A 25,727-nucleotide genomic window follows, 5' to 3' on the forward strand; every position below is an offset into this window, starting at 1 on the left:
ACAAGAACAAAAACTCAGGCGCGTTAACTAGTGGCGCCATCGCCAGCAATAACACGAGGTACAAAACAAAATCGCATGCACACTTCAAAATGGCGGTCTTGGAAATGCAACAATGGATCGTGAACAATGGACCTGACCCTGGAAGGACAAATGCGGGAAAAACAAATTTCGGTAATATACGGGATCATTAATAGCAAATAAATCCTGAATATGTTGAAAATGAATAGTGTTGGGCGTAAGGAATTAGGTAATCATTCAGATCTGATTTAGATTACCCTAGGTCAAATCCTAGGTTATTTTTTTCTATCGCCCTGCTTAATAATCAAGGACAATCAATTATCTCCAATCAGAACTGTCTGAGACCATGCATAATCACGATGAAGAATCAATACCTAGTTGTTAGAATAATTTTTGCCTCAATTCCTATAATTTCTTTCAATAATCATAGTTCACATAGTCCAAGGGTCTCCGTGTTTCTTCTTTGAAATCTCACACTTCCTAATATTTTCTTATTGCATCTATAGATGTGTACGAAGTGCTCGTGTATTATTTGTAGAATATACACGTGCGTCATCGATTGCGTCTGGTTGAAGCGAGCAAGCGAGGGTTTTAAGTTGTCCACGTGGAGCCGCTGCTGCAACCGGCGGGGTCATGGTACAGAGGGATCCTCTGGAGCTCAGGGACGACCAAGGGGAAGAGCGAAGGAAAGTTTTCGCTTGGTGGGAGCACCAGCACCAGTAGTAGCAGCAGCTACGGTGAAGGACGTCCTTTTTTTCCTACAACCGTTTGGTGGGAGAATTTGTTACACGTGCGCTTCTTCCCCCCTCTTATCTCCTCATCAAATCCAGAGAGAGGAAGAGAGAGAGAGAGGAAAGCCGACGGGTAGGTAGGTAGGAAATGACTTAGTTTCTTTTTGTTCTTATTGTTTTCCTATTTCCCTTCTCTTTGCAATCTCCGTTGTCTTCTTATTCATTAGATTGTTGCTATCGTTATTATTCTTGTTATCATTATTGTTATTAACATGATTGTTATATTCAATTTTTCCTAGTAATCCTTCTTTTTTCTTTTCTAGGTACGTACATACTGTAGTATTTTCTATCGCAGAGTTAAAAGAGGTCATCGATAACGGTTTTGGAGATGAATTTCCCTGTATAATATAGTATAATGCACAGTAGTGTAAATTTCTACTAGTTTTAAGTGTAGAGATAGAACCTAGAATATAATAGAATATAGTTGAATGGATGGTTGATTATTAACATTCAGTAACTGGTTTAAAGTGTAAAATTTACGTTGACCGCGCTTTTACACCGAGCCACACGTGTCGAGTATTTCACTGCATGATTCTTATGGATGTACATATGTACGTGTATGTACGTACATACATATAATATATGATATGCTTATATATAATTGAGACAGACAAACACACGTCAATTTCGGGATAGATTGAGGGGAAATTTACGGGATTTCTAGGGAAGGGATATATAAATGGGGCGGTAATAAGCAAAGCGCGCGCGCGCGCACACCTTTTGCGAAATCCTTTCCGAATAGGAATAAAGTAGAGGGGGTCACACGTGCCGCACATTCGTTATCATGATCATGATTATTAGAATCTCTTCTATGTGTAGGGTACATAGGTATATAAAATACAGGTATATACCGCGTATACCTATACAAGCATTTTACACGAGGATCGAAGACATGGCGCTTATTTCCTTACCACTCGCGAGTTCAGTTGCCCGCAAGCCTTTGAACGGTGCAGAGTGCGCCCAAACAACGCGCACCCTACACTAAAATACCCTGTATAATAATATTACGTTAATTAAACTAGTTAAATTTTTTTTTTTTAATTATTTTCAATATCATACCATTGAACTGACGTACTTATTCATAAATTACTACTTTCACTTATATTATATACATACCTATACACACACATGTGTGTTGTATACATATGTGTATAGATATATATGCATAACAACCTCCCTTACAAAATTTTGTACATTAATTTTAAAAGCCCAGGTAATTATTATTATTGCAAAAGAAATCGCTGAAATTTTGTTTTCACAGCATGATAATATAACTAAATTAGAAATTTATTTTATTCAATTTTCTTCTTATAGTATTACTAATGTTAAATTTTCTATTTTTTTTTTTTTTTACTGATAATTTAAATTTTCTTATCAAAGTCTGATATAAGGGTATTGGATAATTCGATAATTGAAAAATTTATTCATAATAATAAGTAAAAGGGATGAAATAATATGATATTTGGAAAAAAAAATTTCAGAATTTAATTATTCCGTCCTAGAATTATGATTCAGACGTAATATACATATCATATCTATCATCCTGGTATATTTATATGTGTTAATATAACAACATCAACAAAAAAGAAGAAACGATAAACATAACGAAGAAAAGCAATATTTTCAACTGTTAAATATCTTGCACACATATCCTATTCGTTAATAACAATACCAATAACAACAGCAACAACAACAACAACAACAATAACAATAACAATAATTTACATAAGAAATTAAAAATTCCAAAGACAATTTAAAACTCATTTATACATATACTTAGATACAAACGAAGAAAATAATAGTGTGTGGTGCGTATTTTTTTATCAAACAAGAAAATATAAAGGTGTGTGGAGAGGTGGCTGATTATTATTTAAAAAATAATAAATATTACAGTAATAAAAGTAAAAATACAAACGAGAACACGAACAAAAGCAGATAGTCTAAACCGCTGTCGTACAGGTATGTATAGTACAATTAATATTTACAAATTAGGTATTATATACGTATACGATGTGTAGAATAATTTTTGTCAATTAATTATCAAACGCCTTATATAATATTCTCAATTTAGTGAATACCGTGATAATTGAATGATTATCAAATAAATAACATCTGATTTTCATAACTGTATATTATTTTTAATCGAATATCTACATATATATGATTATTTAATAATTTGACATGCGAAGAGGAAAAATTTTATTCATACGAGTATGCGTTGAGCGATGATTTCCACACACTGAGACACGTGGGAGGTATATACAATTTATTATGTATTGTACATGTGTGTGTTATATATATAAGTATGTCCATAAATATATAGATATACAGACAGTTAGTCATCGCCTTATCGCCACGTGTGGCCCATATTTTCTCTCCTTCTTTTCCCTCTCCAACATCACCAATTTTCCGCCTCACTCCCTTCCCTATACATATCCCCCTTCTTATCCAGATCGCAATGTGCATTCGTATACATATGTATGTATGTTTCTGAACATATACATGTGTATATATAACTTTGCGATACTATAATTAAAATCAAAATTTTGTACTCTTTGAATGGAACTTCTTAGATGTCGTATATGTATGATTTTATGAGTATAAAATTTTAAATTAAGCACGTCAGTCTCTAACAGACTTTCATGATTTCTGGATAATGTTCGTATAATATCATAACGGGATCTGGTAATACCGAGAGAAAAGGAATTTTCCAGACTTTTGAAAGTCTGAAGAAGGGAAACCGCATATAGTCGGTACCGCGTACTTATATAGTACCTAAATACAGAAGTATATACAGAAGATATTTCTGTGTGTATAGGTGAACCCGAATATACCATATCTATACACCTATATAGGTATATATAAAATATATATGTATTTATATATGTATATATGGATGTTTATACCACATCCATCTACGCTACTCTGGTGTTCAAGGGGCATCGAACTTGGAAAGCCACGTGCGCCGCGAAAGCGAGGCGTCGGTGTCGGCGTTCACGGTTCGATCGAGGGGAAAGAATTTTCACGGGGCAGGGAGCAGATTATAATACAGAGTAAGAATTAGGTGATTGTCTTTTACAGGGGATGATATGCTATGAGGTGTTATATTATACCGTGTACCATTGCTTGTACCATGTTTCAATAACATTTGAAATGAAAAATTTTTATCTGCAATTTGCAGTCTGCGGCATATTGAATGAGTATCTGATAGAACGGTCAGGTGATACAAAGTTTATTGGCTCATAGTATGATAGCAGGGCTTCGTTAGTTAGAAACGTGACATCCGATATGATAACGTGAAATTGAAACACATGTAAAGATTCCTCCTGGTCGAGGATTCGATTGAAGCCTTTTATAATTACATGTATTATTCGTTTAAAATCCAGAATCAACAGAGTGCTGGGCGTAAAGTTGACCGTATAATAGTATAATATACAGTAATATATACAGAACGAAATATTGGCGGGGGCGGAAATGGAATCCGCTCTTCTCTCACAACGTTCTGCACGTGTGCCCGCAGGGTTCAAGGCCGTCCATTTCATCCCCTCCGAAATGCTTGGCGTCCTCCTTTCTCACCCACCCCCGCCCACTTTCCCTCAATTTATTTCTCTCTCGGTCCGACCCTTCGGCCCTCTAAATCCCCTCGGTGAAACCAACCCCCTTCCCTGAATTCAACCCGGAACTTCCCTCCGGGAAATCGTTTATTACCTCCTCCGCCTCACCGGCATCACTTAAGCAAGTTTCGTCACCCTCCACAACTGAAATATAATCAACGGCTATTCAATACCTTCGGCCGTATCAATCTGGTTCGTTAGTTTATTATTAAATTCATCAATGCAGTTTTCAATTGTCCTTACAGGTACATCAGATAATACATAATGGCTCCTACCGTTTGCGTACCAGAAATGTCAGCACCTGTTCGGGAAAAGAGCGGGGAAACCAGTTCTTATAACATAAGACGTACTCGTCAAAGAAAAGAGAACGTTGCAAAGGATCAACGCCAAAGGTTAAGACTGAAGAACATTTTCAACGCCCAGGAACATGACGGTTCCGGTAACCCCGCGGAGAATAATCAGGAGATATGGAATCCAAGAAAATCATCGTTGGAAAAAAAAGGCGACACCGGAAATTCCGCTTCTGATCCTCATTTAAATAACAACATGAGCGAACGGTGGAGATCCATTTTTGCCCGTCGAGAAGGTATGGCGGTGTATGAGAAGAACTGTACTTGTATTACGTCAGAAAGATAGAAAATTATATGACTTAAAAATGTTTTAGGTCTGCTGGACATCTTGGCGAGAACTATGGCCCTTGTCAAACGAAATTACGTATTACAGAAGCGAGTTAACGCTTTGCGATTTGAAACAAAAGAATTTATCCGGTCGGTTATGAGTAATCCGGAGAACAACAGTAAGCAAGATAATCAGAGCTGCATAGAGACGGTGGTGTCGTCTTCTTCTGAGGTATTATTATCGAGACCGACACCACCGGCAACTCCAGATTCGTCGACGAACGAATTCCTCACTAATAACACCGATAATCAGTTGTCCCCATCGTTATCATCAGCTTCAGATTGCTCTCCTTACTCTTATTCGTATTCCTACTCTTCCTATTCCCCCGTTTCAAGTCCTGAAAGTCATTTAGATGCATGCTCAGATTATTTATCATCAGATGAGGATTATAATCGTACCCAAAAACTCACTCAAGACCCGAGGGTATCAAGCTCATAAAATTTTACTTAATTTAAAGAGAGAAAATTCAAAACAATAACAGGTCATTGGTCACAACACGTTATCGATTAATTGTCTTTAAATAAATTCTATCGTTGTGAAAAAAAAGAATTTTAATTCATATTTTTAAACTGCAGTCACTCGCCGGCGAGTCGCTTTAATATATTCGAAATTATATTAATTGTGAAATTCATTGAAAGTATTATAATATTATCACAAAAAATAATTTCGATCTTCATTTCATTCGTGCGTCGTTAAGATGTAATCTAAATCATGCTCATATAAATTTTACTCGCTGGGCGCAAAAAGTAGAAAAAACAAACAAGCGACAAACAAATACAAATTTACTGAACAATTCGCGTTCGTATCAATTATGCATATGTAATTCTGTTTGTGAGTCTATGAATTTCGTTTCGAGAGATAATTTATCTGTTTAAAAATAAAAAAAAAAGATCATTAAAAAAAAAATCATTGATTTTATTAACAAAAATTCGTGTGTCGTTCTCTATAGTACACTAGAAGTAATAATAATAACGATAATCATATGAAGTATAAAAAGTTAGAAAAAAAATGGGGAACCATTACACATTTCATTAATTAAGACTCAATGAAACATTCAAATTCGATATAAATGATCGAATGCAAAAAAGAAAAAGCAATTTATCGCTACCGGCACTACCTGTAAAATATGCATAGGTATATACAGGTACATATATCTATACCTATGTAAATTACTCGATTAGTTTATAATTGTGATTGTGCGATAATCATTGTAGTATTTATTAATTATTAAGGGTGAAATTTTGAAGAAATTTTTTCTCGGACAATGATTGTTTCAACAATAGATATAACTATACGTATATATTGGGGTGTTTAAAAAAGAAAACAAATTTTTTTTTTTCTCGATGGTGTCGAAAAGTTGAAAGTACATTTAAAAACAAGAATTTTTACCCCCATTAGAGCCCTTGATATTGATGTTAAGGTTTGCCCCGATCCATTTGTAGTTTTCCTATTTGATTAACACAGGAAAAATTTTGAAATCAATTGAATTTTGTTAATCTGAGTTTTTAAATTTTTTTCTGCTTCTCTACTCCATACGTAATTCACAAAAAGCACAAATACATAAATATAAAAGTTAAAAATATCAAACAAATGATTTTTGGGTCTCTTTTATTACAAATTTATTTTATTTTCTACCAAATACTAATAAATTTTATTAAACAATCAAATCTTTATAACAAAAAACGATATAAATATAAAGTATGATTTTTTTCGCAATTTTAGTGGAAAATATTTGAAATTTTTGCTTGATGTTACTTTTGATCGCAGATATCTTTTAAACGGTTGATCGGAGAAACTTTGACCTTCAGACGTTTTTTGTAGAGCGTGAAATTTCCTATAAACCCTTCTACTGGGATGATGCGGAAACAAGCCATTCCGAAGTAATGAAAATGCAAAAATGAAAAAAAATTTTTGTTGAGTTAATCAAATGGAAAAACTACAAATGGATTGAGGCAAACCTTAATATCAATATCAAGGGCTCTAATGGGGGTAAAAATTCTTGTTTTTAAATGTACTTTCAACTTTTCGACACCATCAAGAAAAAAAAAAAAAATTTATTTTTTTCTGAAACACCCTAGTATATATATAATTGTATGTATAATATTTGACTTGTGATAAATAGCTCGGCAGAGCTCGCCGACAGAAGTAGTTCATTATCATTAATATTTTTATCAATTAATTTCTATGAATTATATAATGATAATATGAAAAAGGAGCAAAGCTCACGTTGCTACAGTATCTGTGGCTATAGCATATGTGTGTATATCTTATGTTTGTGATTTGATACGCATCAACTTTTTGAATCATCTTTATTGTTATTACACATACCCCAACGATCGTATTTCAATTATCTTTTTTCCGTGTCAATTTTACCTTGTCGATAATTTGAGTAAATCCGTACCAATTATAGTGACCTGATGACTGATAATCTGGGGTGTGGTGATACATTAATCATTGAGAAAAAGTATAACAAACGATAAAACAAAGAATTTACAGTCTAGCAATTCGAGTATGAAGAGAATTTACTGATATATGATTCGGATTATTGTGTAATTTAATTCTGTCGACGTCGAATGCTCAATTGATCTTTTACGCGTACATTCATTTGAATCCGTTGATAAATGATGCTTACCAATGTGCTATCTATGGTTATCATCATACGATTTTAAATGAAAAACAAATATTCAAAAATGAACAATATATATGCTCTTAAACTAAACTCGCTTGTGATCGTTGTCGGCAGTAGTGTGTGAATTTTCAATAAATGCATGGTAGATGATGGTAGGCATGGAAGGTATTCGGATATGAAGCTTATCGTTAAATTTAATTTTAGAATATAATCATTAATTAGTGCAAAGTAGTCATTAGGCTTCCATTATATTAAACCTTGCTTGTAGTTTAGACTAGAAGTTTTTTATTTCTTCTCATTTTCCATTTTTTGATTTCATTTTAAATACCGTGTATCTATAACTGTGGTCACATTTTAAAATTGAACAGAACAATTAGATTGTAAAAGTTATATATTCTTGAGGCAAGCCAAATCAAATTTTATCAAAAAATAAAGAATTAAAAAAAAAAAATAAAAAAAAATAAAGAATAATAATAACAAAACAAAAAGGCGTTGGTGATCTCACTTTTTATTGAAAAAAAAAAAAAATTAAATATATTAAAAAAATATATAATATAGTAATTTTGCAAGTTTTCAGCAATCGATACATAAATAAAATTTCTGTATCACTGACGATGCAATAAAAATTAATTAAAGATACGAAAAAAGGTATTAGGAAAAAATGAAAAAAATTTTATGCAATAAAATGCCTCTTGACGTTTAATTTATTATTATTTTTTTTTTCATGCGCATATATGAATATAAATGAATGTATTATTATTTGAAACACGAATACATATGCATGGGAAAAAGTATTAGTTAAAAATGTAGTCATTAGCTGTACGAAGGAAACAAACAAGCGTTGGCTCCATTCTTTTTAAATTATTTATCTATTTATTGTACTCTTTAGTTTTCTCAATGAAGAACGACAAAGCTTTCAATATTACGACCATTTCCTATTTTTCATCACTGTAAAAGTATTACACAATTATATTTTTAAAATTGAGGATATATTCATTTGATTATATTTACCTAGGTCTACATAGATTTTAAGATATGATACAGATCAAATAACAAAAAATATTTCACCAAGGAATATTAACGTCTTCTTTTTCCCCTGTACACGTACAATCATTCATAACTTTCAGTTGATTGTGAGCTTTGCTCCGTTCCGAATTTAATTTTTCCATGGATTCGGCGGTAGCTTCGAAAAAATGCTTACTTGAGATGAGATTAATGAACCTCCGGAGAGTGCGAAAACAGTACTACTAGGACCCAGAAGTGTAATAGGACCTGCAAAAATTTTTAAAAAGGTTTGATTCTGATTGGAAATAAATTGAAAAAAAATTTGTATATATGAAAAAATGACGGTTGCTGTAGTACGTACCATATAAACGAGCACGAGAATTCTCGCCAGGGGGTAACGCCTAAGAAATACCCCAGTGCGTACGCTGACAGCGTCGAGAGAGGAATAAGCTCTTTTAACTCGTCGAGCAACCCCAGTGTCAAACGGGGTTTCCAGCAAGAAAGTTGGTACTTGTGCTTTGGCGTCATCTGTGTCGTTGACGTGCTCATAGCTTATGTTTTTTCTCAGATTTCCAATAACATCTTTGTGCTGGTGCTGCGAGAAATTATGAAGGAAAAAATAAACGATTTTGTTGATTGGTTGACGTCACACCATAGATTTACCTCGATTTTTTCTAACTGTAATCTCAGCGCGTTTCTTTCTGTTGTAAGACTTTCCAGGGCTTGTTGTTTAAGCACTAAAGTTTGCGTGAGAGTTGCTAATCTAGACTCCACTTCACTGCTTGGCGTGGAAGCTGCGGAGAGCTTTGATCTTAGCCTTGCAATCTCTGTCTCTTGCTTCTGCAGTTTGGAAGAGAACGAGTTCCTTTGCCTGGATACTTCTTCTTTCAGGGATCTCATTTCCTTTACGCAAAATTCGCTCCGGTTAATTATCTTGATAGAAGATTGGTCGTAGAAGCTAGAGGTACTCACTTCGGAATGTTGACGAGAATCCTCTTCGATAGCTAAACGTAGACTTCTCTCAGCGGCAGCTGCCTCCTGAACTTGAGACCCAGCTAGCGCAGCCTCTCGCCTACTTTCTTCCAATTTTCCATCGACATTAATTAATTCTTCTCTCGCTATTCGTAATTGATTGCAAAGTTGCTGATTCTCTTCCCTCAAAGTTTCACGTTCTTGCCTAGGGATTTGTCACGCTACATCATCGAAGTATATCGAGTATCAATTCTAAATTGTAACAATATTTATTAGTCATACCTTAGTTGATTCAATTCCATCAAGGTTGCATCGTCCAATCCCGTGGTAGCGTTTCCTCTGAGTTCGGCGATTAATCTTTCTTTATCCTGAAGCGTTTTTAGAGCCCTCGCTCGATGCTGTTCCAATTCCGATCTTGTTAGAGTTAGTTCTGATCTATTTCTCTCCAACGCAGACTGTGCGTCAGATAATTTTTTTGTACCTTCTACTTTCTCAGTTTCTAAACAGATCAGTTTTTCTTTTAATACGTTTATCTCCTTCTGATGATCCGTTTGCTGCTTATCAAGCAGTTCGTCCTTTTCCTCCAAATCTTTCTGTGCGGATTGCAAATGACTCTGTAGATCTGCATGTTCGGTTGGTTTTATTAATCGCTCTATATCAAGTTTATGACTGTTAAACTTCAGTGCATAATCTTTTTCCACCACAGCTAATCGATGTTGAAGCTCGTTACACTCTGTAAATTACGAATAACTGTCATTGATCATGTCAACTTCAATACATCAATGCCATTCTTACCACTCTTGTATGATTTTGCCCTGTGCAAACTGAGATTCAGCTCATTGTTCAGTGTGTCAATTTCGTTTCTAAGGATGACGTTCTGTGTTTCTAGATCGAAATTACAGTCTTTGTTTTTTACAGGTAAGAGGAAATCGTTTTCAGGTACATCCAATGAAGTGTGCGAAAATACTGGACTTATCTGTCCACTACGTATTGATATTTCAGAGACAGAATCTGTGTTGTCTGTTGGTGGTTCAACGCAAATAGATAGAGGTGTTGCAGGTGCTGTGATAGGTTCAACTCTTTGAGTCTTTGTTGGCGTTTCCGTAGGAGTATTCAAGAAGGTAATCAGCTCTTCTTCTTGATGAGCCTTTGACTTCTGAGGTGTTGAATTTCCTGGGTTTGATAAAGGACGAACTAATGGTGTAATAGATCTCTTAGGTGAACTTAAGGAGGTTAATAGCAGTTTGGTTGGTGTGGTGCTAAAAACAATCAATAAAATTTGAATCAAAGAACTAAAATACTAATATTCGTTACACAAATTATTGCAAAAAAACTTACGCAGAAGGTGGAACCCATGTCACTTCTGTTAACGCAGCTGAAGGCACATCATGTTTTTCCTTGCTTAACACAGCTGCAGTATTTTGATCAATTTTGTTCAGAAGAGTTTCAGCCTTACCAGCTAGACCGGAAAGCCAAGCCATGACGGAAATAATGTCCCTGAGTTTTACTTTTTCTTTTTCGTCTGGCTATAATCGACAATATCTGGGCACCAAATTCCCAATTGTTGCGAGAGATGTATTCTGTTGACGCTGACGTTTGGGATCCAGGTTACCTTGAGTTGAGAAACGTCAAAGCTACCCATCGAGTGGCGCCTTTTGCCTGCATACGTCATTTGCGGATGGAACCACACACGTCAAGGTAAACGAGAAGGGCCATCAGAGTGCAAGAAATAACCCAGCTTCACCATCCCAGATTTCTTCCCAATCTTGACCGGATTTTTTGCTATTTGTCCCGATTATTTTCGATTTTTTAATTAATTATTCGATTACCACATCTGCCCCGCCGAAAAAGTGACAACTAGCGACGAGGGGCGTAACGCCGGCTCGAGGAACTCGTGTGAACTAAAATTCCAAGTTTCTTGCCCCTTGACTCGAGGAGACCCGCCTTACAGCGAAGATGCGTTGACTGATGAAAACTAAGAAGAATCAGAGTGCAACCTCAAGAGCAGAGGGGCTAGACTGACAGCTAGAAAATTGAATTCAACCTAGAGAAGAGTCCTATCATACTTGGTTGTTTTTTGACAAGGATACCAGAAAAGTTGATCACTGCTATTCGTTTCATTCTTCCAGGTTGAACTGTATTTGTCCCAGGGAAGAATGCGAAGTCGAAACAACAAAGTCCTTGCGATAAGTGTCAGATGTTATTATGACACCTCTGTGTACTTTGACGGACAGTCAGTGCAGATGTTTTGCTGGGAAAGGTCCAGCTGCCCAACCCAAGCATATTGTTGCTTTACTTTTGGAAACAACACACAGAGTTTCAGGGGAACAAATCATACTTCCTCGTACATGTATCTACTCAAGAACTGCAGTCATTACATGGTGGCCCTATTTCTGAACCCCTCTTGAAGTTTGAGGTATGCCATCGGTTGAAAATAATATTGAAAAAATTTCTCTCCTTCCTTAGGATATGAAATGCAAATCAGCTGGAGACTTGGAGTTCTACGCAAAAAGAATCGTAACCACAGGATCCAAAATGCGTACAACAACTTTCGTAGATCTCATAACAGTTCGATGCCTACCAAGCGTACTATTATGCCAGTCAACGCATTTCAGAATAATTACAAATTTTCGATCGATTGATTGGCAATAACTCGATGAATTTCATAGATGGAATTATTTTTCTTGCAGATTCGGATTCCTGAGATCAAAATACATGAGGATAGCGTGAGGAACCCTTGAAAAAAAAATCTGTCCTTTCATCTCGGATTTTGAGAAAATTCCAAGGCTATAGGCTTACTGTTTTTTTCGGCTAAAACGTGAAAGATTCTCCAAAATAATTCCAGGACGCTTTTCCTACGTAAAAAAGCGTACCGAACAAGAAGCCGTCAATCAAATTGAGCTGGCGTAAGATCCCATCGAGGTATCCTTGATTTTTCACTTTTTCGAACGATTATTTGGCGATAACTCGATCAATTTCATAGATGGAATTATTTTGCTTGCAGATTCGGATTCCTGAGATCAAAATACATAAGGAAAGCATGACAAACCCTTCCAAAATAAATCTGGATCTTCATCTCAGATTTTGAGAAAATTCCAAGGCTATAGGCTTACTGTTTTTTTCGGCAAAAAAGTGAACCATTTGCTAGAATAATTTCAGGACGCTTTTCCTACGTAAAAAAGCGTATCGAACAAGAAGCCGTCAATCAAATTGAGCTGGCGTAAGATTCCATCGAGGTATCTTTGATTTTTCACTTTTTCGATCGATTAATTGGCGATAACTCGATCAATTTCATAGATGAAATTATTTTGCTTGCAGATTCGGATTCCTGAGATCAATATACATAAGGATAGCGTGTTGGACCCTTCAGAAAAAATCAGTTGTCAGAGAACATGTATTTTTCTATTTAATACATCCATGTAATATTCTGAATAACGTGTTGCAATTCATTTCCAACCCTCACCGAAAAGCTCCTTCAAATCGATAGTTTATTAATTAGTTATTATTTATACGTTTTATTTGATCAATACGAAATGTAGCGCAAAATAATATTGATAAAGGTACAACTGCTCGTGAAGAGAGAACGAATCCGCAAATAATACCAAAGTGACGGTATAATGTATAACGTTCGGGTGTGTGAATGACCGCCGCCGTGTTCGTCTCATCGGAGAATACATCATTAAAGAAATGTTTTATTTATCAATTAAATGGATTTATACAATATTTAATGATAAACCATGGTATATTTTCATATTTCCTTGAATTCTGTGCAGAAAATCTCGCAATAAAGTCGTAAGAAGTCTTGGTCGTGAGGTTCGATGCCGGGCAAAATCCTAGATATGGCTGATTTTCGAGTCGCCGGGGCGAAAATTTGACGTCGAAAAATAAATTTTGGTATCAGGAGAATATGATGAGTGAGGAGCCAGGGAATCAGGAGACTATACGCAAACGTTAGTAACTCGTCGAAAAAAAAACAAAAGATGGGCGGAGCGTCCCATTGGTTGCCCGGCGCCATCATGCTTTTTGGCGCCTGGAACCAATAGGAAGTCGCAAAAAAGCTCGGAGCAAACTCGTCTCCTATTTCGACGAGTTACTAACGTTTGCGCATAGTCCCTTAATTTCAAAATGGACCCCGCCGCCGGATTGAACGTGAATCAAATTGGCAGAGCAGATGTTAATTTAAACGGGTTAATTAATAGTATATTCGGACGGATAAAGAGTATTTATACAGCAGTGCATTGAGTGAGTCTTGCGAAATTGTTCAGCATATGAAATGATGATTTATTTGTTTGTAGGAATAGTTTGAAAATCAACGGTATGGCACTGCGAGTATATCACGTTATTTTGCGAATGCTCAACCTCTACTCTAACGATTGTATGACAGCTCCCAGACGTTTGCACCAGATGAGATCCCTATGCGTGCTGACACTCAATTATACAATTAGTAAAGGTATGATCTTCCAACATCCGGCATGCGGTGTGCTTTATTTGAATGAACGACGCTGAGGTTCAGTCAGTGACAGTTTCTGTATCGTGCTTATTTAGTTTATTTTTATTTGTTTCGGCAGTGAATACTACTGGAAGTAAATGTCACCATTTCGGAGTAGAAGAATCAAAGTGCATCCTCGAGAGCAGAGGGGCTAGAATGACGGCTAGAACATTGGATTCAATCTATAGAAGAGTCTTATCATACTTGGTTGTTTTTTGAAATGAATACTGGAAGCGTTGACCACTGCTATTCGTTCCATTCTTCCAGATCGAACTGTATTCGTCCCAGGGGAGAATGCAAAGCTGAAACGACAGAGTGCTTGCGGTATACGTCAGATGTTATTATTACACCCCTGTGTACCTTGGCGGAAAGTCAGTGCCAGTGTGTCGCTGGGCAAGGTCCAGCTGCCCACCGCGAGCATGTTGTTGCTCTGCTTCTGAAAACGACACAGAGAGTTTGAGAAAGAGAAATCATACTTCCTAGTACATATATCATTTTAAGAACTGCAAACATTCCACAACCCATGGTAGCCCTACTTTTGAACCCCTCTTGAAGTTCGAGATATGCCATTGGTTAGAAATAATATTGAAAATATTTCTCTCCTTCCTTAGGATATGAAATGCAAATCTGCTGGAGACTTGGAGTTCTACGCAAAAAGAATCGTAACCACAGGATCCAAAATGCGTACAACAACTTTCGTGGATTTCATTACAGCCGTATGCCTTCCAAGCATACTATTATGCCGGTCTTCACCTTCGGCATATGAAGCTTAAGTGCCCGTCAAAATATCCTTGATTTTTCACGGTTTCGATCGAATATACGGCGATAACTCGATCAATTTCATAGATGGAATTATTTTGCTTGCAGATTCGGATTCCTGAGATCAAAATACATGAGGATAGCGTGGGGAACCCTTCCAAAAAAAATCTGGATCTTCATCTCAGATTTTGAGAAAATTCCAAGGCTATAGGCTTACTGTTTTTTTCGGCAAAAAAGTAAAGCATTTGCTAGAATAATTCCAGGACGCTTTTCCTACGTGAAAAAGCGTATCGAACAAGAGGCCGTCAATGAAATTGAGCTGGCGTAAGATTCCATCGAGGTATCTTTGATTTTTCACTTTTTCGATCGATTAATTGACGATAACTCGATCAATTTCATAGATGGAATTATTTTGCTTGCAGATTCGGATTCCTGAGATCAAAATACATGAGGATAGCGTAGGGAACCCTTCCAAAAAAAATCTGTCCTTTCATCTCGGATTTCGAGAAAATTCCAAGGCTATAGGCTTACTGTTTTTTTCGGCTAAAACGTGAAAGATTCTCCAAAATAATTCCAGGACGCTTTTTCTATGTAAAAAAGCGTATCGAACGAGAAGCCGTCAATGAAATTGAGCTGGCGTAAGATTCCATCGAGGTATCTTTGATTTTACACTTTTTCGATCGAGTAATGGGCGATAACTAGATCAATTTCATAGATGGAATTATTTTGCTTGCAGATTCGGATTCCTGAGATCAAAATACATAAGGATAGCATGACAAACCCTTCCAAAAAAAATCTGAATCCTCATCTCAGATTTTGAGAAATCTCATCGAGACACACAGATCAATTAGGACTAATACCAGATGCTACGCGTGAACTCAAAGAAGTTTTATTTTGGGCAGGAATCCTTCTGAACAAAGACCCGGTAAGTTCTGGTTGAGATTCATCATATTTTCTCACCTCTCTTTCATCTTTATTTCCGGGAAAGCAATGAGGCATTGAGGTCTCTGAGGCAACGGTGATACTGCACCCGCATAGAAAATAGCCTATCATTTATTCATGAGTTATGCAAGGAATACATTCAGCATACATACATTATTTAAAGAATTATAAAAAACTTTGCAATATCTTTCACAAGATGTACAATGTTCATTTTAATGATACAATATTGCCCCAGTAATTCAAATGAATAGAACTTATGAATACATTACATGAAGACTTATTCGCATACATCAACTATTCGACGCTATGCATGTGTATGATAATTATTTTGCAATTTTTAAACTTGCAGGTGTAAGCACACTTCCTGTTCTAGGTAAGGAGATGCTCGTCAGAAAGTGCTGATACCGGATGAATAGCGCACAGAAATCGTTTTACCATCCTCCACTCAGGATTTTGCAAATCGAATCTGCAAGTTGAAGGAGCGGTGGCAATTCTCCCTTCAGTACAACCTCATCGTTAGAGTCTCTTTCTCTGGGTTGGTCTACGATCATTCGATTAGAACATCCTTGCATTCGAAATAAAAAACTGAAACCAAAATAGAGATCATGCTTATATTATTCATAAAAGATACTGATCTTATGCAACAACACCTTGCCTACATCCCTCTCATCTTGCTGTAGCACCTACAGTTATGCTCCATAGATATACTCGGTGATATTATGAACCCAGTTATCCTCTCCGAGTTGAATCATCAGTCATACATGTTTCTTGTACCTTGAAACTGACGCAGTAAGATTCTCTTTGCTTCACTTGGAGTTTACCGGCAGCATCTGGTACGAGTCCTGTTTGATCTGTGTCTTCTAAGCGTACAATGTAATTTCCTTGGTTTGAATAGCTGATATATAGCTGCACCATGTTGCACAGAGCTGTATGGAGGCCTTCGAGATGCAGGTAACCTGAAAATGGCATCGGAGCAAAGAGAATCACATCGTTAGGAAGAAAACCCAGATCCTCGTCTCTCGACTGACCAGTGAATCTTTTCTAAGCTCACCTGTTGGAATCGGGGCACTCCTTGTGTCTTGTACGCCCTTTTGGAAAATTTTTGAGGATTTCAGTCGGAGAGTAGAGTACGCTGCACTTTGTGCATGTCACCGAGTGTCACGCGATAGAGATTATGAATTGAATGAATTCTCTTTCATTTCCCTGAATTGGAGGGTCACCTGCAAACGTCAGTTGCGCGTAGAGCCACACACGTCAAGATGAACAAGAGAAACCATAAGAATGCACCCATTCCAATTGATTTGTCAATTACCGCATCTTTCCATGGCCCAGGAAGCATTTTGTGATATGCAACTAGAGTTACACCATCCCAGATTGATTCTGAATTTTTTCTGATTCTTTTCAAGTTTCTTTAATTTCTTCTGATTTCTTCTAATTTTTTCTGATTTTTTCTGATTTTTTCTGATTTTTTCCGATTTTTTAATTAATTATTCGAATTTTCCGCGTATTTCTCAGGGCGCCGCCATTTTCTCTAAGCTCCGCCCACCGCGAGTACAGCTAGCGCCATGTGGCGGAATTTTCGTGAACTAAAATCCCAAGTTTCTTGCCCCTTGACGTCAGGCAATGTGATGCGTGAAAGAGAGGTAAAAGGGTCAATACTTTTACGGTTTTCCCCGAGCGCTCGGAGCCGAAGGGGTCAATACTTTTTCGGTTTTCCTCGGACGCTCGGAGGCGGTCGTCGTTCTTCGGCGGTTTTCCTCGGACGCTCGGAGGCGGTCGTCGTTCTTCGGCGGTTTTCCTCGGACGCTCGGAGGCGGTCGGCTTTGTTCGGTTTTCCTCGGATGCTCGGAGGCGGTCGTCGTTCTTCGGCGGTTTTCCTCGGACGCTCGGAGGCGGTCGTCGTTCTTCGGCGGTTTTCCTCGGACGCTCGGGTGCGGTCAATACTTTTGCGGGTTCTCTCGCCCGAGGAAAACCGCAAAAGTATTGACCCTTATACCTCTCTTTCACGCATCACATTGCCTGACGTCAAGGGGCAAGAAACTTGGGATTTTAGTTCACGAAAATTCCGCCACATGGCGCTAGCTGTATAGGCGAGTGTGGTCACGTGACCTGACCACGTGACATACCGCGTGACGTCATCACGTGACGAAACAGGGGCGGGCAAATAATTTCCGGGGCCCGCACCCATCCAGGGGCGGCACGTCAAAAATATTTTTAAAAATTGGGAAAAAATCAGAGAAAATCGGAAAAAAATCGCAAAAAATCAGGAAAAAATCAGAAAGAATTAGAAAAAATTAGAAAAAATTAGAAAAAATCAGAAAAAAATCTAGAATAAATCTGGGATGGTGTTACTCCAGTTGCATATCACGAAACGCTTCCGGGACCGAAAAAAAATGCGGTGATTGTGGTAATTGCAGTGAATGTATTGATAGAAGTGGGATTGAATACATATGATTGCATAAAATCAGGCCAGCATGAAACTAGCTTATGTCTACATTGTACCCTGTAAAAGTATGATTTATTACACAGAAATGAAGGCCTGGACATGATGAGGCACCAGGTCTAGGAACATCTTTCCGGAGTATCTGGAGAGAATTTTATTCATGAGAATTTCTATGTTATTCCGATGTATTTTGATCTCTGGAATCCGAATCTGCAAGCAAAATAATTCCATCTATGAAATTGATCGAGTTATCGCCAATTAATCGATCGAAAAAGTGAAAAATCAAAGATACCTCGATGGAATCTTACGCCAGCTCAATTTCATTGACGGCTTCTTGTTCGATACGCTTTTTTACGTAGGAAAAGCGTCCTGGAATTATTTTGGAGAATCTTTCACGTTTTAGCCGAAAAAAACAGTAAGCCTATAGCCTTGGAATTTTCTCAAAATCTGAGATGAAAGGAGAGATTTTTTTTTCAAGGGTTCCCCACGCTATCCTCATGTATTTTGATCTCAGGAATCCGAATCTGCAAGCAAAATAATTCCATCTATGAAATTGATCGAGTTATCGCCAAATAATCGTTCGAAAAAGTGAAAAATCAAAGATACCTCGATGGAATCTTACGCCAGCTCAATTTCATTGACGGCTTCTTGTTCGATACGCTTTTTTACGTAGGAAAAGCGTCCTGGAATTATTTTGGAGAATCTTTCACGTTTTAGCCGAAAAAAACAGTAAGCCTATAGCCTTGGAATTTTCTCAAAATCTGAGATGAAAGGAGAGATTTTTTTTTCAAGGGTTCCCCACGCTATCCTCATGTATTTTGATCTCAGGAATCCGAATCTGCAAGCAAAATAATTCCATCTATGAAATTGATCGAGTTATCGCCAAATAATCGTTCGAAAAAGTGAAAAATCAAAGATACCTCGATGGGATCTTACGCCAGCTCAATTTGATTGACGGCTTCTTGTTCGGTACGCTTTTTTACGTAGGAAAAGCGTCCTGGAATTATTTTGGAGAATCTTTCACGTTTTAGCCGAAAAAAACAGTAAGCCTATAGCCTTGGAATTTTCTCAAAATCTGAGATGAGAGGAGAGATTTTTTTTTCAAGGGTTCCCCACGCTATCCTCATGTATTTTGATCTCTGGAATCCGAATCTGCAAGCAAAATAATTCCATCTATGAAATTAATCGAGTTATCGCCAATTAATCGATCGAAAAAGTGAAAAATCAAAGATACCTCGATGGGATTTAATGCCAGCTCAATTTCATTGACGGCTTCTCGTTCGATACGCTTTTTTACATAGTAGAAGCGTCCTGAAATTATTTTGGAGAATCTTTCACGTTTTAGCCGAAAAAAACAGTAAGCCTATAGCCTTGGAATTTTCTCAAAATCTGAGATGAAAGGAGAGATTTTTTTTTCAAGGGTTCCCCACGCTATCCTCATGTATTTTGATCTCTGGAATCCGAATCTGCAAGCAAAATAATTCCATCTATGAAATTGATCGAGTTATCGCCAATTAATCGATCGAAAAAGTGAAAAATCAAAGATACCTCGATGGAATCTTACGCCAGCTCAATTTCATTGACGGCTTCTTGTTCGATACGCTTTTTTACGTAGGAAAAGCGTCCTGGAATTATTTTGGAGAATCTTTCACGTTTTAGCCGAAAAAAACAGTAAGCCTATAGCCTTGGAATTTTCTCAAAATCTGAGATGAAAGGAGAGATTTTTTTTTCAAGGGTTCCCCACGCTATCCTCATGTATTTTGATCTCAGGAATCCGAATCATCAAGCAAAATAATTCCATCTATGAAATTGATCGAGTTATCGCCAAATAATCGTTCGAAAAAGTGAAAAATCAAAGATACCTCGATGGGATCTTACGCCAGCTCAATTTGATTGACGGCTTCTTGTTCGGTACGCTTTTTTACGTAGAAAAAGCGTCCTAGAATTATATTGGGGAATACTTCACTTTTTTGCCGAAAAAAACGGTAAGCCTATAGCCTTGGAATTTTCTCAAAATCTGAGATGAAAGGAGAGATTTTTTTTTTCAAGGGTTCCCCACGCTATCCTCATGTATTTTGATCTCAGGAATCCGAATCATCAAGCAAAATAATTCCATCTATGAAATTGATCGAGTTATCGCCAAATAATCGTTCGAAAAAGTGAAAAATCAAAGATACCTCGATGGGATCTTACGCCAGCTCAATTTGATTGACGGCTTCTTGTTCGGTACGCTTTTTTACGTAGAAAAAGCGTCCTAGAATTATATTGGGGAATACTTCACTTTTTTGCCGAAAAAAACGGTAAGCCTATAGCCTTGGAATTTTCTCAAAATCTGAGATGAAAGGAGAGATTTTTTTTTTCAAGGGTTCCTTACGCTATCCTCATGTATTTTGATCTCAGGAATCCGAATCTACAAGCAAAATAATTTCATCTATGAAATTGATCGAGTTATCGCCAATTAATCGATCGAAAAAGTGAAAAATCAAGGACATTTTGACGGGCACTTGAGCTTCATATGCCGAATGTGAAGACCGGCATAATAGTATGCTTGGAAGGCATACAGCTGTAATGAAATCTACGAAAGTTGATGTACGCATCTCGAATCCTGTGGTTACGATTCTTTTTGTATAGGACTTCAAGTCTCCAGCTGATTTGCATTTCATATCCTAAGAAAGGAGAGAGATATTCTCAATATTATTTCTAACACATGGCATATCTTGAACTTTAAGAGGGGTTTAAAAGTAGGGCTACCATGGGTTGTGAAATGACTGCAGTTCTTGAAATGATACATGTACTAGGAAGTATGATTTCTCTTTCTCAAACTCTCTGTGTCGTTTTCAGAAGCAGAGCAACAACATGCTCGCGGTGGGCAGCTGGACCTTGCTCAGCGACACACTGGCACTGACTTTCCGCCAAGGTACACAGGGGTGTAATAATAACATCTGACGTATACCGCAAGCACTCTGTCGTTTCAGCTTTGCATTCTCCCCTGGGACAAATACAGTTCGACCTGGAAGAATGAAACGAATAGCAGTGATCATCTCTTCTGGTATTTATTTTAAAACCAACCAAGTATGATAAGACTCTTCTATAGATTGAATCCAATGTTCTAGCCGTCATTCTAGCCCCTCTGCTCTCGAGGATGCACTTTGATTCTTCTACTCCGAAATGGTGACATTTACTTCCAGTAGTATTCACTGCTGAAACGAATAAAAATGAACTAAATAAGCACCATACAGAAACTCTCACTGACTGAACATGAACGTCGTTCATTCAAATAAAGCACACCGCATGCCGGATGTTGGAAGATCATACCTTTACTAATTGTATAATTGAGTGTCAGCACGCATAGGGATCTCATCTGGTGCAAACGTCTGGGAGCTGTCATACAATCGTTAGAGTAGAGGTTGAGCATTCGCAAAATAACGTGGTATACTCGCAGTGCCATACCGTTGATTTTCAAACTATTCCTACAAACAAATAAATTATTATTTTATATGCTGAACAATTTCGCAAGACTCACTCAATGCACTGCTGTATAAATAATCTTTATTCGTCCGAATATACTATTAATTAACCCGTTTAAATTAACATCTGCTCTGCCAATTTGATTCATGTTCAATCCGGCGGCGGGGTCCATTTTGAAATTGGGGGACTATGCGCAAACGTTAGTAACTCGTCGAAATAGGAGACGAGTTTACTCCGAGCTTTTTCGCGGCTTCCTATTGGTTCCTAGCAAAAAAAGCATGATGGCGCCGGGCAACCAATAGGAAGCCGCGAAAAAACTCGGAGCTTAAACTCGTCTGCTATTTCGACGAGTTACTAACGTTTGCGTATAGTCTCCTGATTCCCTGGCTCCTCACTCATCATATTCTCGTGATACCAAAATTCATTTTTCGACGTCCAATTTTCGCCCCGGCGACTCGAAAATCAGCCATATCTACGATTTTGCCCGGCATCGAACCTCACGACCAAGACTTATTACGACTTTATTACGAGACTCTTTGCACGGAATTCAAGGAAATATGAAAATATAACATGGTTTATCATTAAATATTGTATAAATTTAGAAAATTGATAAATAAAACATTTCTTTACTGATATATTCTCCGATGAGACGGAGACGGCGGTGGTTATTGACACACCCGGACATTATATTGTTAAATATTTTACCGTTACTTTGGTATTATCTGCGAATTCCTTCTTTTTTTACGAGCAGTTGTACCTTTATGAATATCATTTTATGCCCAATTTCGTGTTAATTAAATAACACGGATGAATAATAACTAATTATTAAACTGTCGATTTGAGGGGGCTTTTCAGTGAGGATTGAAAATGAATCCTAACACGTTTTTGGGAATATTACATGGATTTATTCAAATACAAAAATGCATGTCTCTCACAATAGATGCGTTGTGCAATAAACATTAGTAATAGTCGTCAACAGCGGTTTTGTTGCGTCTAATGGAACATTGATTTCGGATATATTTGTGCTTTTAATTCATGAAACCATCAATGATTTTTGAAGATTTGCTCTGTTTTTTTTTTTCAAATTTTTATTTCCATTTCACACTGCATAACTCGGAGAATATGGAAAAAAATAACAGATATATTTATAATATCAATTTCTTTTCGAAAAGTTATTATACATCGGAGGAAATAGAAAGAAACATGTCGCAACCCCATATTATACTTCGATGAAACGCCTTTCACGTTTAAAATAATTGAGATCATGACTATAAACATATATGTATGTATAACCAGTCCATTTTCAGTTATGATCTCAATTAGTTTAAAGCATAAATATATCCGAAATTAATGTTACATCAGACGCAAGAAAACCATTGTTGACCAGTGTTATTTATCTTTTCCCTTATTTTTCCTGAATCCTTTCCAATTTTGCAATTGATTTTCAATTCAATTAATCAATTAATCAGTTGATTGTTCAATTGATAAATCAATTTATCAATTAATAGACCTCCTTTATTTCCTGCTAGCACCCAACGATATGCAGGTGGAGTGACACTACCTCAAATTTATTTTCAGATTTTTTCCATTTCGTTTCCGAATTTTTCTGATTGTTTAATTAATTATTCAATCACCGCACCTTTCCTAGCTTCTCAAAGCGCGTAACGTTATACCCTTCCGCATTATATGCGGGTAGGCGTCCAAAGCGCTTGATAATAGTAGGCGCTAGCAGGGGTCGGAGGGATCTAGTGATTAATAAAAAATCATCCAGAAATTGAAAAAAATTCAGGATACATGGGGGAAAAAAGGAAGAATGATGACAAGGCAGTGATTCTTTGTATTTTGCTTTCGGAAACAAGAATCTGATTACAAAATTGAACAACTTCTGAAAGCTAGAATGATGTCACCATTTTTTGGATCTTCTAAGTGAGGAATTTGCCACACATTAAAAACATCGATTAATAAATCAATTCAGTAAGCGTATCTAGATTCTTGAACTTAAAATAGATAATAATGCCATGAATAAGATAATTCAAAACCATTCGCGGTCAAATTTGAAAGAAAACCAAGACTATGATCTCAGTGATTTTGCGATTTTGTCACAAATCTTATGCTCCTGGTACGCATTATGTTCTATATCATTTGATCATTACTGAAACGAATTGCAATTACCATAAACATTCCAACCAATAACTTCAGACAAGCGAATAAATAGACAAAATTCGAGTAAACTTCATGAATTTAATCTGTGTACAATATATCGTATATAGGTTTAGGCAAATGATCACTTAGCATGGCTCTAATTCTCTCTTTACGAGACACAGGCATATATTTCCAGAGTGGAAACGTTCTTATCACCCCATCTGTCAATGCCCTTGTCGTCTGAGTAAGATCAGCCTCTGGACCAAGAGTATACTTCTCCAATGCAATCATTTCTTTCTGGAAAAGTTCCTGCCCATATTCACGTCTAGTTTGAGGATCCAGCTGTGTCCACATATCTCTGGCTTGTTCCAGCAACGATGTATTATTTTTGAGCCACGCATTTCCTGATACATACTCTCCGGTCTCAACTATAACTACATCGACTCCCCACCTCCGCATCTCTAGCCGCAGGCAGTTTCCCCATGCTTCAACAGCTGCCTGGAAGTTCAAGTTGATTGTATTCATCACTTGTCACAGGTATATCGGTATTTACCTTTACTGCACAATGTATCCCTCTCACAGGACTAGGTATACGGGCAAAAAGGCTCCCTGCTAAGACAATGCGACCTTTAGAGCGTCTCACCAGTGGCAAAAATACCTGTGAAAATATGTTGACGATCAGAGATGCATTATAAGTAACCAAAAGCTCCGATACATACCTGTGTTAGTCGCGTAATACCAATGAAATTAACATCCACGCTACGCTTGAGGACAGTGGATGGAATCCACTCGCACTCTCCAAGCGCCACCCAAGCTTCTGCATTTACCAGAGCCCAAAGACCTGTAATATAAGGATAAATAAACAATTGACAAATCATTACATTACAGGGCTTCTATACCTGGCGCTCCGTCGGGAAGGTGTTCGTTAATGTAGAGAAATGTGGAATGGATATCTCGTTCGCTGGTAACATCCAGTTGCAGGGTATGTAATCTTCCTGAACCTTGTTCCTTTAATTTAAGTGCAACATCGTTGTTATCATTTTTGTTTGAGAATGCTGCAAAGACGGTGAATCCCTGGAAAAAATAATTTATAAGTGGTTTTAGAATTCTTAATGAGTGAGATTTCTAAGTCAAGTCCATGACCGAAGACTCTAATTTTTTCATACCAAATCATCGAGCTGCTTAGCCAAGGCATTTCCAACCCTAGAGTCACATCCAGTTATTAAAACAGCCTTCCCGGCTGCCGTTACCTAGGGAAGTCATGATTTTATTACCTACAGTTTATTTATAACTACGCTCGTACTCTCAACAAGACCCACATTGAAGATGAATTTCTTTTGGCTTGTTTTTTACCTTGAGATTATGATAGAACAAAGTTGAGCCGAGAGATACTGTGAGAAAGAGTAAAAAAAGTACCAGACTAGATATCTGTGAAATTCCTAAGGTGTTCAGAATTGTAGCCACAATAATCGCGATCGCGTGAGAAAATACAACTGGTAAGAGACAGCGCTCCAACAATTCCCATGTCTGGCTATCCTCGTTTGCCGGTTTATTCGGATTTGGTGGCATTTCGCCCCGTAAAACCCCTTAAAATACTATGGAATCCTAATTAAATGAACTACTTTCAATGCTAGCCAGCTCACCTAGAAGCAAGAACTGGACTAAGCCAGGCTAACTTTAAACTTGATACACTGTCTAGTCTCAGTCAGCTAAATTTATCCGTTGCTGCAGTATCGTATCTAGAGACCGAAACCCTCCTACTCCAAATTCTTAAGTG

The 25,727-nt window shown here is 37.2% G+C and overlaps 4 protein-coding genes and 4 long non-coding RNA genes across 16 annotated transcripts; 4 read left to right on the top strand and 4 right to left on the bottom strand.

Annotated features, from left to right (window-relative positions):
• The first annotated feature begins 34 nt into the window (after positions 1-34).
• LOC105684139 lies at positions 35-8,191 on the top strand. 3 transcript variants are annotated; one of them, XM_012397284.2, is made up of 5 exons: positions 211-886; positions 1,073-2,022; positions 2,397-2,768; positions 4,669-5,009; positions 5,088-8,191. In XM_012397284.2, exons 4-5 carry the CDS (start codon positions 4,688-4,690, stop codon positions 5,537-5,539), a joined length of 774 nt encoding a protein of 257 aa, XP_012252707.2. In that variant the 5' UTR covers positions 211-886; positions 1,073-2,022; positions 2,397-2,768; positions 4,669-4,687; the 3' UTR covers positions 5,540-8,191. The 3 variants fall into 3 exon arrangements, with proteins under 3 accessions (XP_020706897.2, XP_048514527.1, XP_012252707.2); XM_020851238.2 differs by lacking the exons at positions 1,073-2,022; positions 2,397-2,768 and adding an exon at positions 35-171 and having other exon boundaries at positions 557-886; XM_048658570.1 differs by lacking the exons at positions 1,073-2,022; positions 2,397-2,768 and adding an exon at positions 35-171 and having other exon boundaries at positions 557-882.
• Positions 8,192-8,580: 389 nt separating this feature from the next.
• LOC105684138 (golgin subfamily A member 5) lies at positions 8,581-11,545 on the bottom strand. Its single transcript, XM_012397282.3, has 7 exons — positions 11,046-11,545; positions 10,503-10,966; positions 9,990-10,440; positions 9,708-9,912; positions 9,399-9,638; positions 9,097-9,330; positions 8,581-9,002 (listed from the first exon to the last, which is right to left on the bottom strand). The coding sequence occupies exons 1-7, from the start codon at positions 11,186-11,188 to the stop codon at positions 8,943-8,945; spliced, it is 1,797 nt and encodes a 598-aa protein (XP_012252705.2). The 5' UTR covers positions 11,189-11,545; the 3' UTR covers positions 8,581-8,942.
• Positions 11,546-11,697: 152 nt separating this feature from the next.
• On the top strand, positions 11,698-12,445 carry LOC125501783. Its single transcript, XM_048658572.1, has 2 exons — positions 11,698-12,088; positions 12,174-12,445. The coding sequence occupies exons 1-2, from the start codon at positions 11,864-11,866 to the stop codon at positions 12,357-12,359; spliced, it is 411 nt and encodes a 136-aa protein (XP_048514529.1). The 5' UTR covers positions 11,698-11,863; the 3' UTR covers positions 12,360-12,445.
• A 469-nt stretch (positions 12,446-12,914) lies between these two features.
• Positions 12,915-16,496, top strand: LOC125501854. 3 transcript variants are annotated; one of them, XR_007279620.1, is made up of 3 exons: positions 12,915-12,943; positions 15,692-15,880; positions 16,247-16,496. It is a non-coding gene; the product is annotated as an uncharacterized LOC125501854 (long non-coding RNA). The 3 variants fall into 3 exon arrangements; XR_007279621.1 differs by lacking the exon at positions 12,915-12,943 and adding an exon at positions 15,257-15,295; XR_007279622.1 differs by lacking the exon at positions 12,915-12,943 and adding an exon at positions 15,566-15,609.
• LOC125501853 lies at positions 13,749-15,122 on the top strand. The gene is made up of 5 exons (XR_007279619.1): positions 13,749-13,949; positions 14,003-14,157; positions 14,276-14,722; positions 14,808-14,969; positions 15,064-15,122. It is a non-coding gene; the product is annotated as an uncharacterized LOC125501853 (long non-coding RNA).
• Positions 15,991-17,218, bottom strand: LOC125501852. 4 transcript variants are annotated; one of them, XR_007279618.1, is made up of 3 exons: positions 16,949-17,218; positions 16,548-16,853; positions 15,991-16,482 (listed from the first exon to the last, which is right to left on the bottom strand). It is a non-coding gene; the product is annotated as an uncharacterized LOC125501852 (long non-coding RNA). The 4 variants fall into 4 exon arrangements; XR_007279615.1 differs by having other exon boundaries at positions 16,557-16,853; positions 16,949-17,217; XR_007279616.1 differs by having other exon boundaries at positions 16,585-16,853; positions 16,949-17,216.
• Positions 17,219-18,299: 1,081 nt separating this feature from the next.
• On the bottom strand, positions 18,300-21,419 carry LOC125501815. The gene is made up of 3 exons (XR_007279504.1): positions 21,092-21,419; positions 20,518-21,006; positions 18,300-18,550 (listed from the first exon to the last, which is right to left on the bottom strand). It is a non-coding gene; the product is annotated as an uncharacterized LOC125501815 (long non-coding RNA).
• Positions 21,420-23,625: 2,206 nt separating this feature from the next.
• On the bottom strand, positions 23,626-25,666 carry LOC105685022 (D-beta-hydroxybutyrate dehydrogenase, mitochondrial). 2 transcript variants are annotated; one of them, XM_020851828.3, is made up of 6 exons: positions 25,367-25,666; positions 25,117-25,200; positions 24,850-25,024; positions 24,670-24,791; positions 24,504-24,608; positions 23,626-24,448 (listed from the first exon to the last, which is right to left on the bottom strand). In XM_020851828.3, the coding sequence occupies exons 1-6, from the start codon at positions 25,517-25,519 to the stop codon at positions 24,050-24,052; spliced, it is 1,038 nt and encodes a 345-aa protein (XP_020707487.2). In that variant the 5' UTR covers positions 25,520-25,666; the 3' UTR covers positions 23,626-24,049. The 2 variants fall into 2 exon arrangements, with proteins under 2 accessions (XP_020707487.2, XP_012254244.2); XM_012398821.4 differs by having other exon boundaries at positions 25,304-25,666.
• Between the last annotated feature and the right edge of the window lie 61 nt (positions 25,667-25,727).

This window comes from Athalia rosae, chromosome 7 (genome assembly GCF_917208135.1).
Source record: "Athalia rosae chromosome 7, iyAthRosa1.1, whole genome shotgun sequence".
Classification (NCBI taxonomy): Eukaryota; Metazoa; Arthropoda; class Insecta; order Hymenoptera; family Athaliidae; genus Athalia; species Athalia rosae.

Coding starts and splice junctions, on each gene's coding strand:
- LOC105684139 (XM_020851238.2), top strand. CDS start 4,688: ATGGCTCCTACCGTTTGCGTACCAGAAATGTCAGCACCTGTTCGGGAA. Junction 5,010..5,087: donor CATTTTTGCCCGTCGAGAAG/GTATGGCGGTGT, acceptor AAAATGTTTTAG/GTCTGCTGGACATCTTGGCG.
- LOC105684138 (XM_012397282.3), bottom strand. CDS start 11,188: ATGGCTTGGCTTTCCGGTCTAGCTGGTAAGGCTGAAACTCTTCTGAAC. Junction 9,639..9,707: donor ATTCTCGTCAACATTCCGAA/GTGAGTACCTCT, acceptor TTTTGCGTAAAG/GAAATGAGATCCCTGAAAGA. Junction 9,003..9,096: donor TTCTCGTGCTCGTTTATATG/GTACGTACTACA, acceptor AAATTTTTGCAG/GTCCTATTACACTTCTGGGT.
- LOC125501783 (XM_048658572.1), top strand. CDS start 11,864: ATGCGAAGTCGAAACAACAAAGTCCTTGCGATAAGTGTCAGATGTTAT. Junction 12,089..12,173: donor AGAACTGCAGTCATTACATG/GTGGCCCTATTT, acceptor CTCCTTCCTTAG/GATATGAAATGCAAATCAGC.
- LOC105685022 (XM_012398821.4), bottom strand. CDS start 25,519: ATGCCACCAAATCCGAATAAACCGGCAAACGAGGATAGCCAGACATGG. Junction 25,201..25,303: donor TGTTCTATCATAATCTCAAG/GTAAAAAACAAG, acceptor TGACTTCCCTAG/GTAACGGCAGCCGGGAAGGC. Junction 25,025..25,116: donor CTAAGCAGCTCGATGATTTG/GTATGAAAAAAT, acceptor TATTTTTTCCAG/GGATTCACCGTCTTTGCAGC.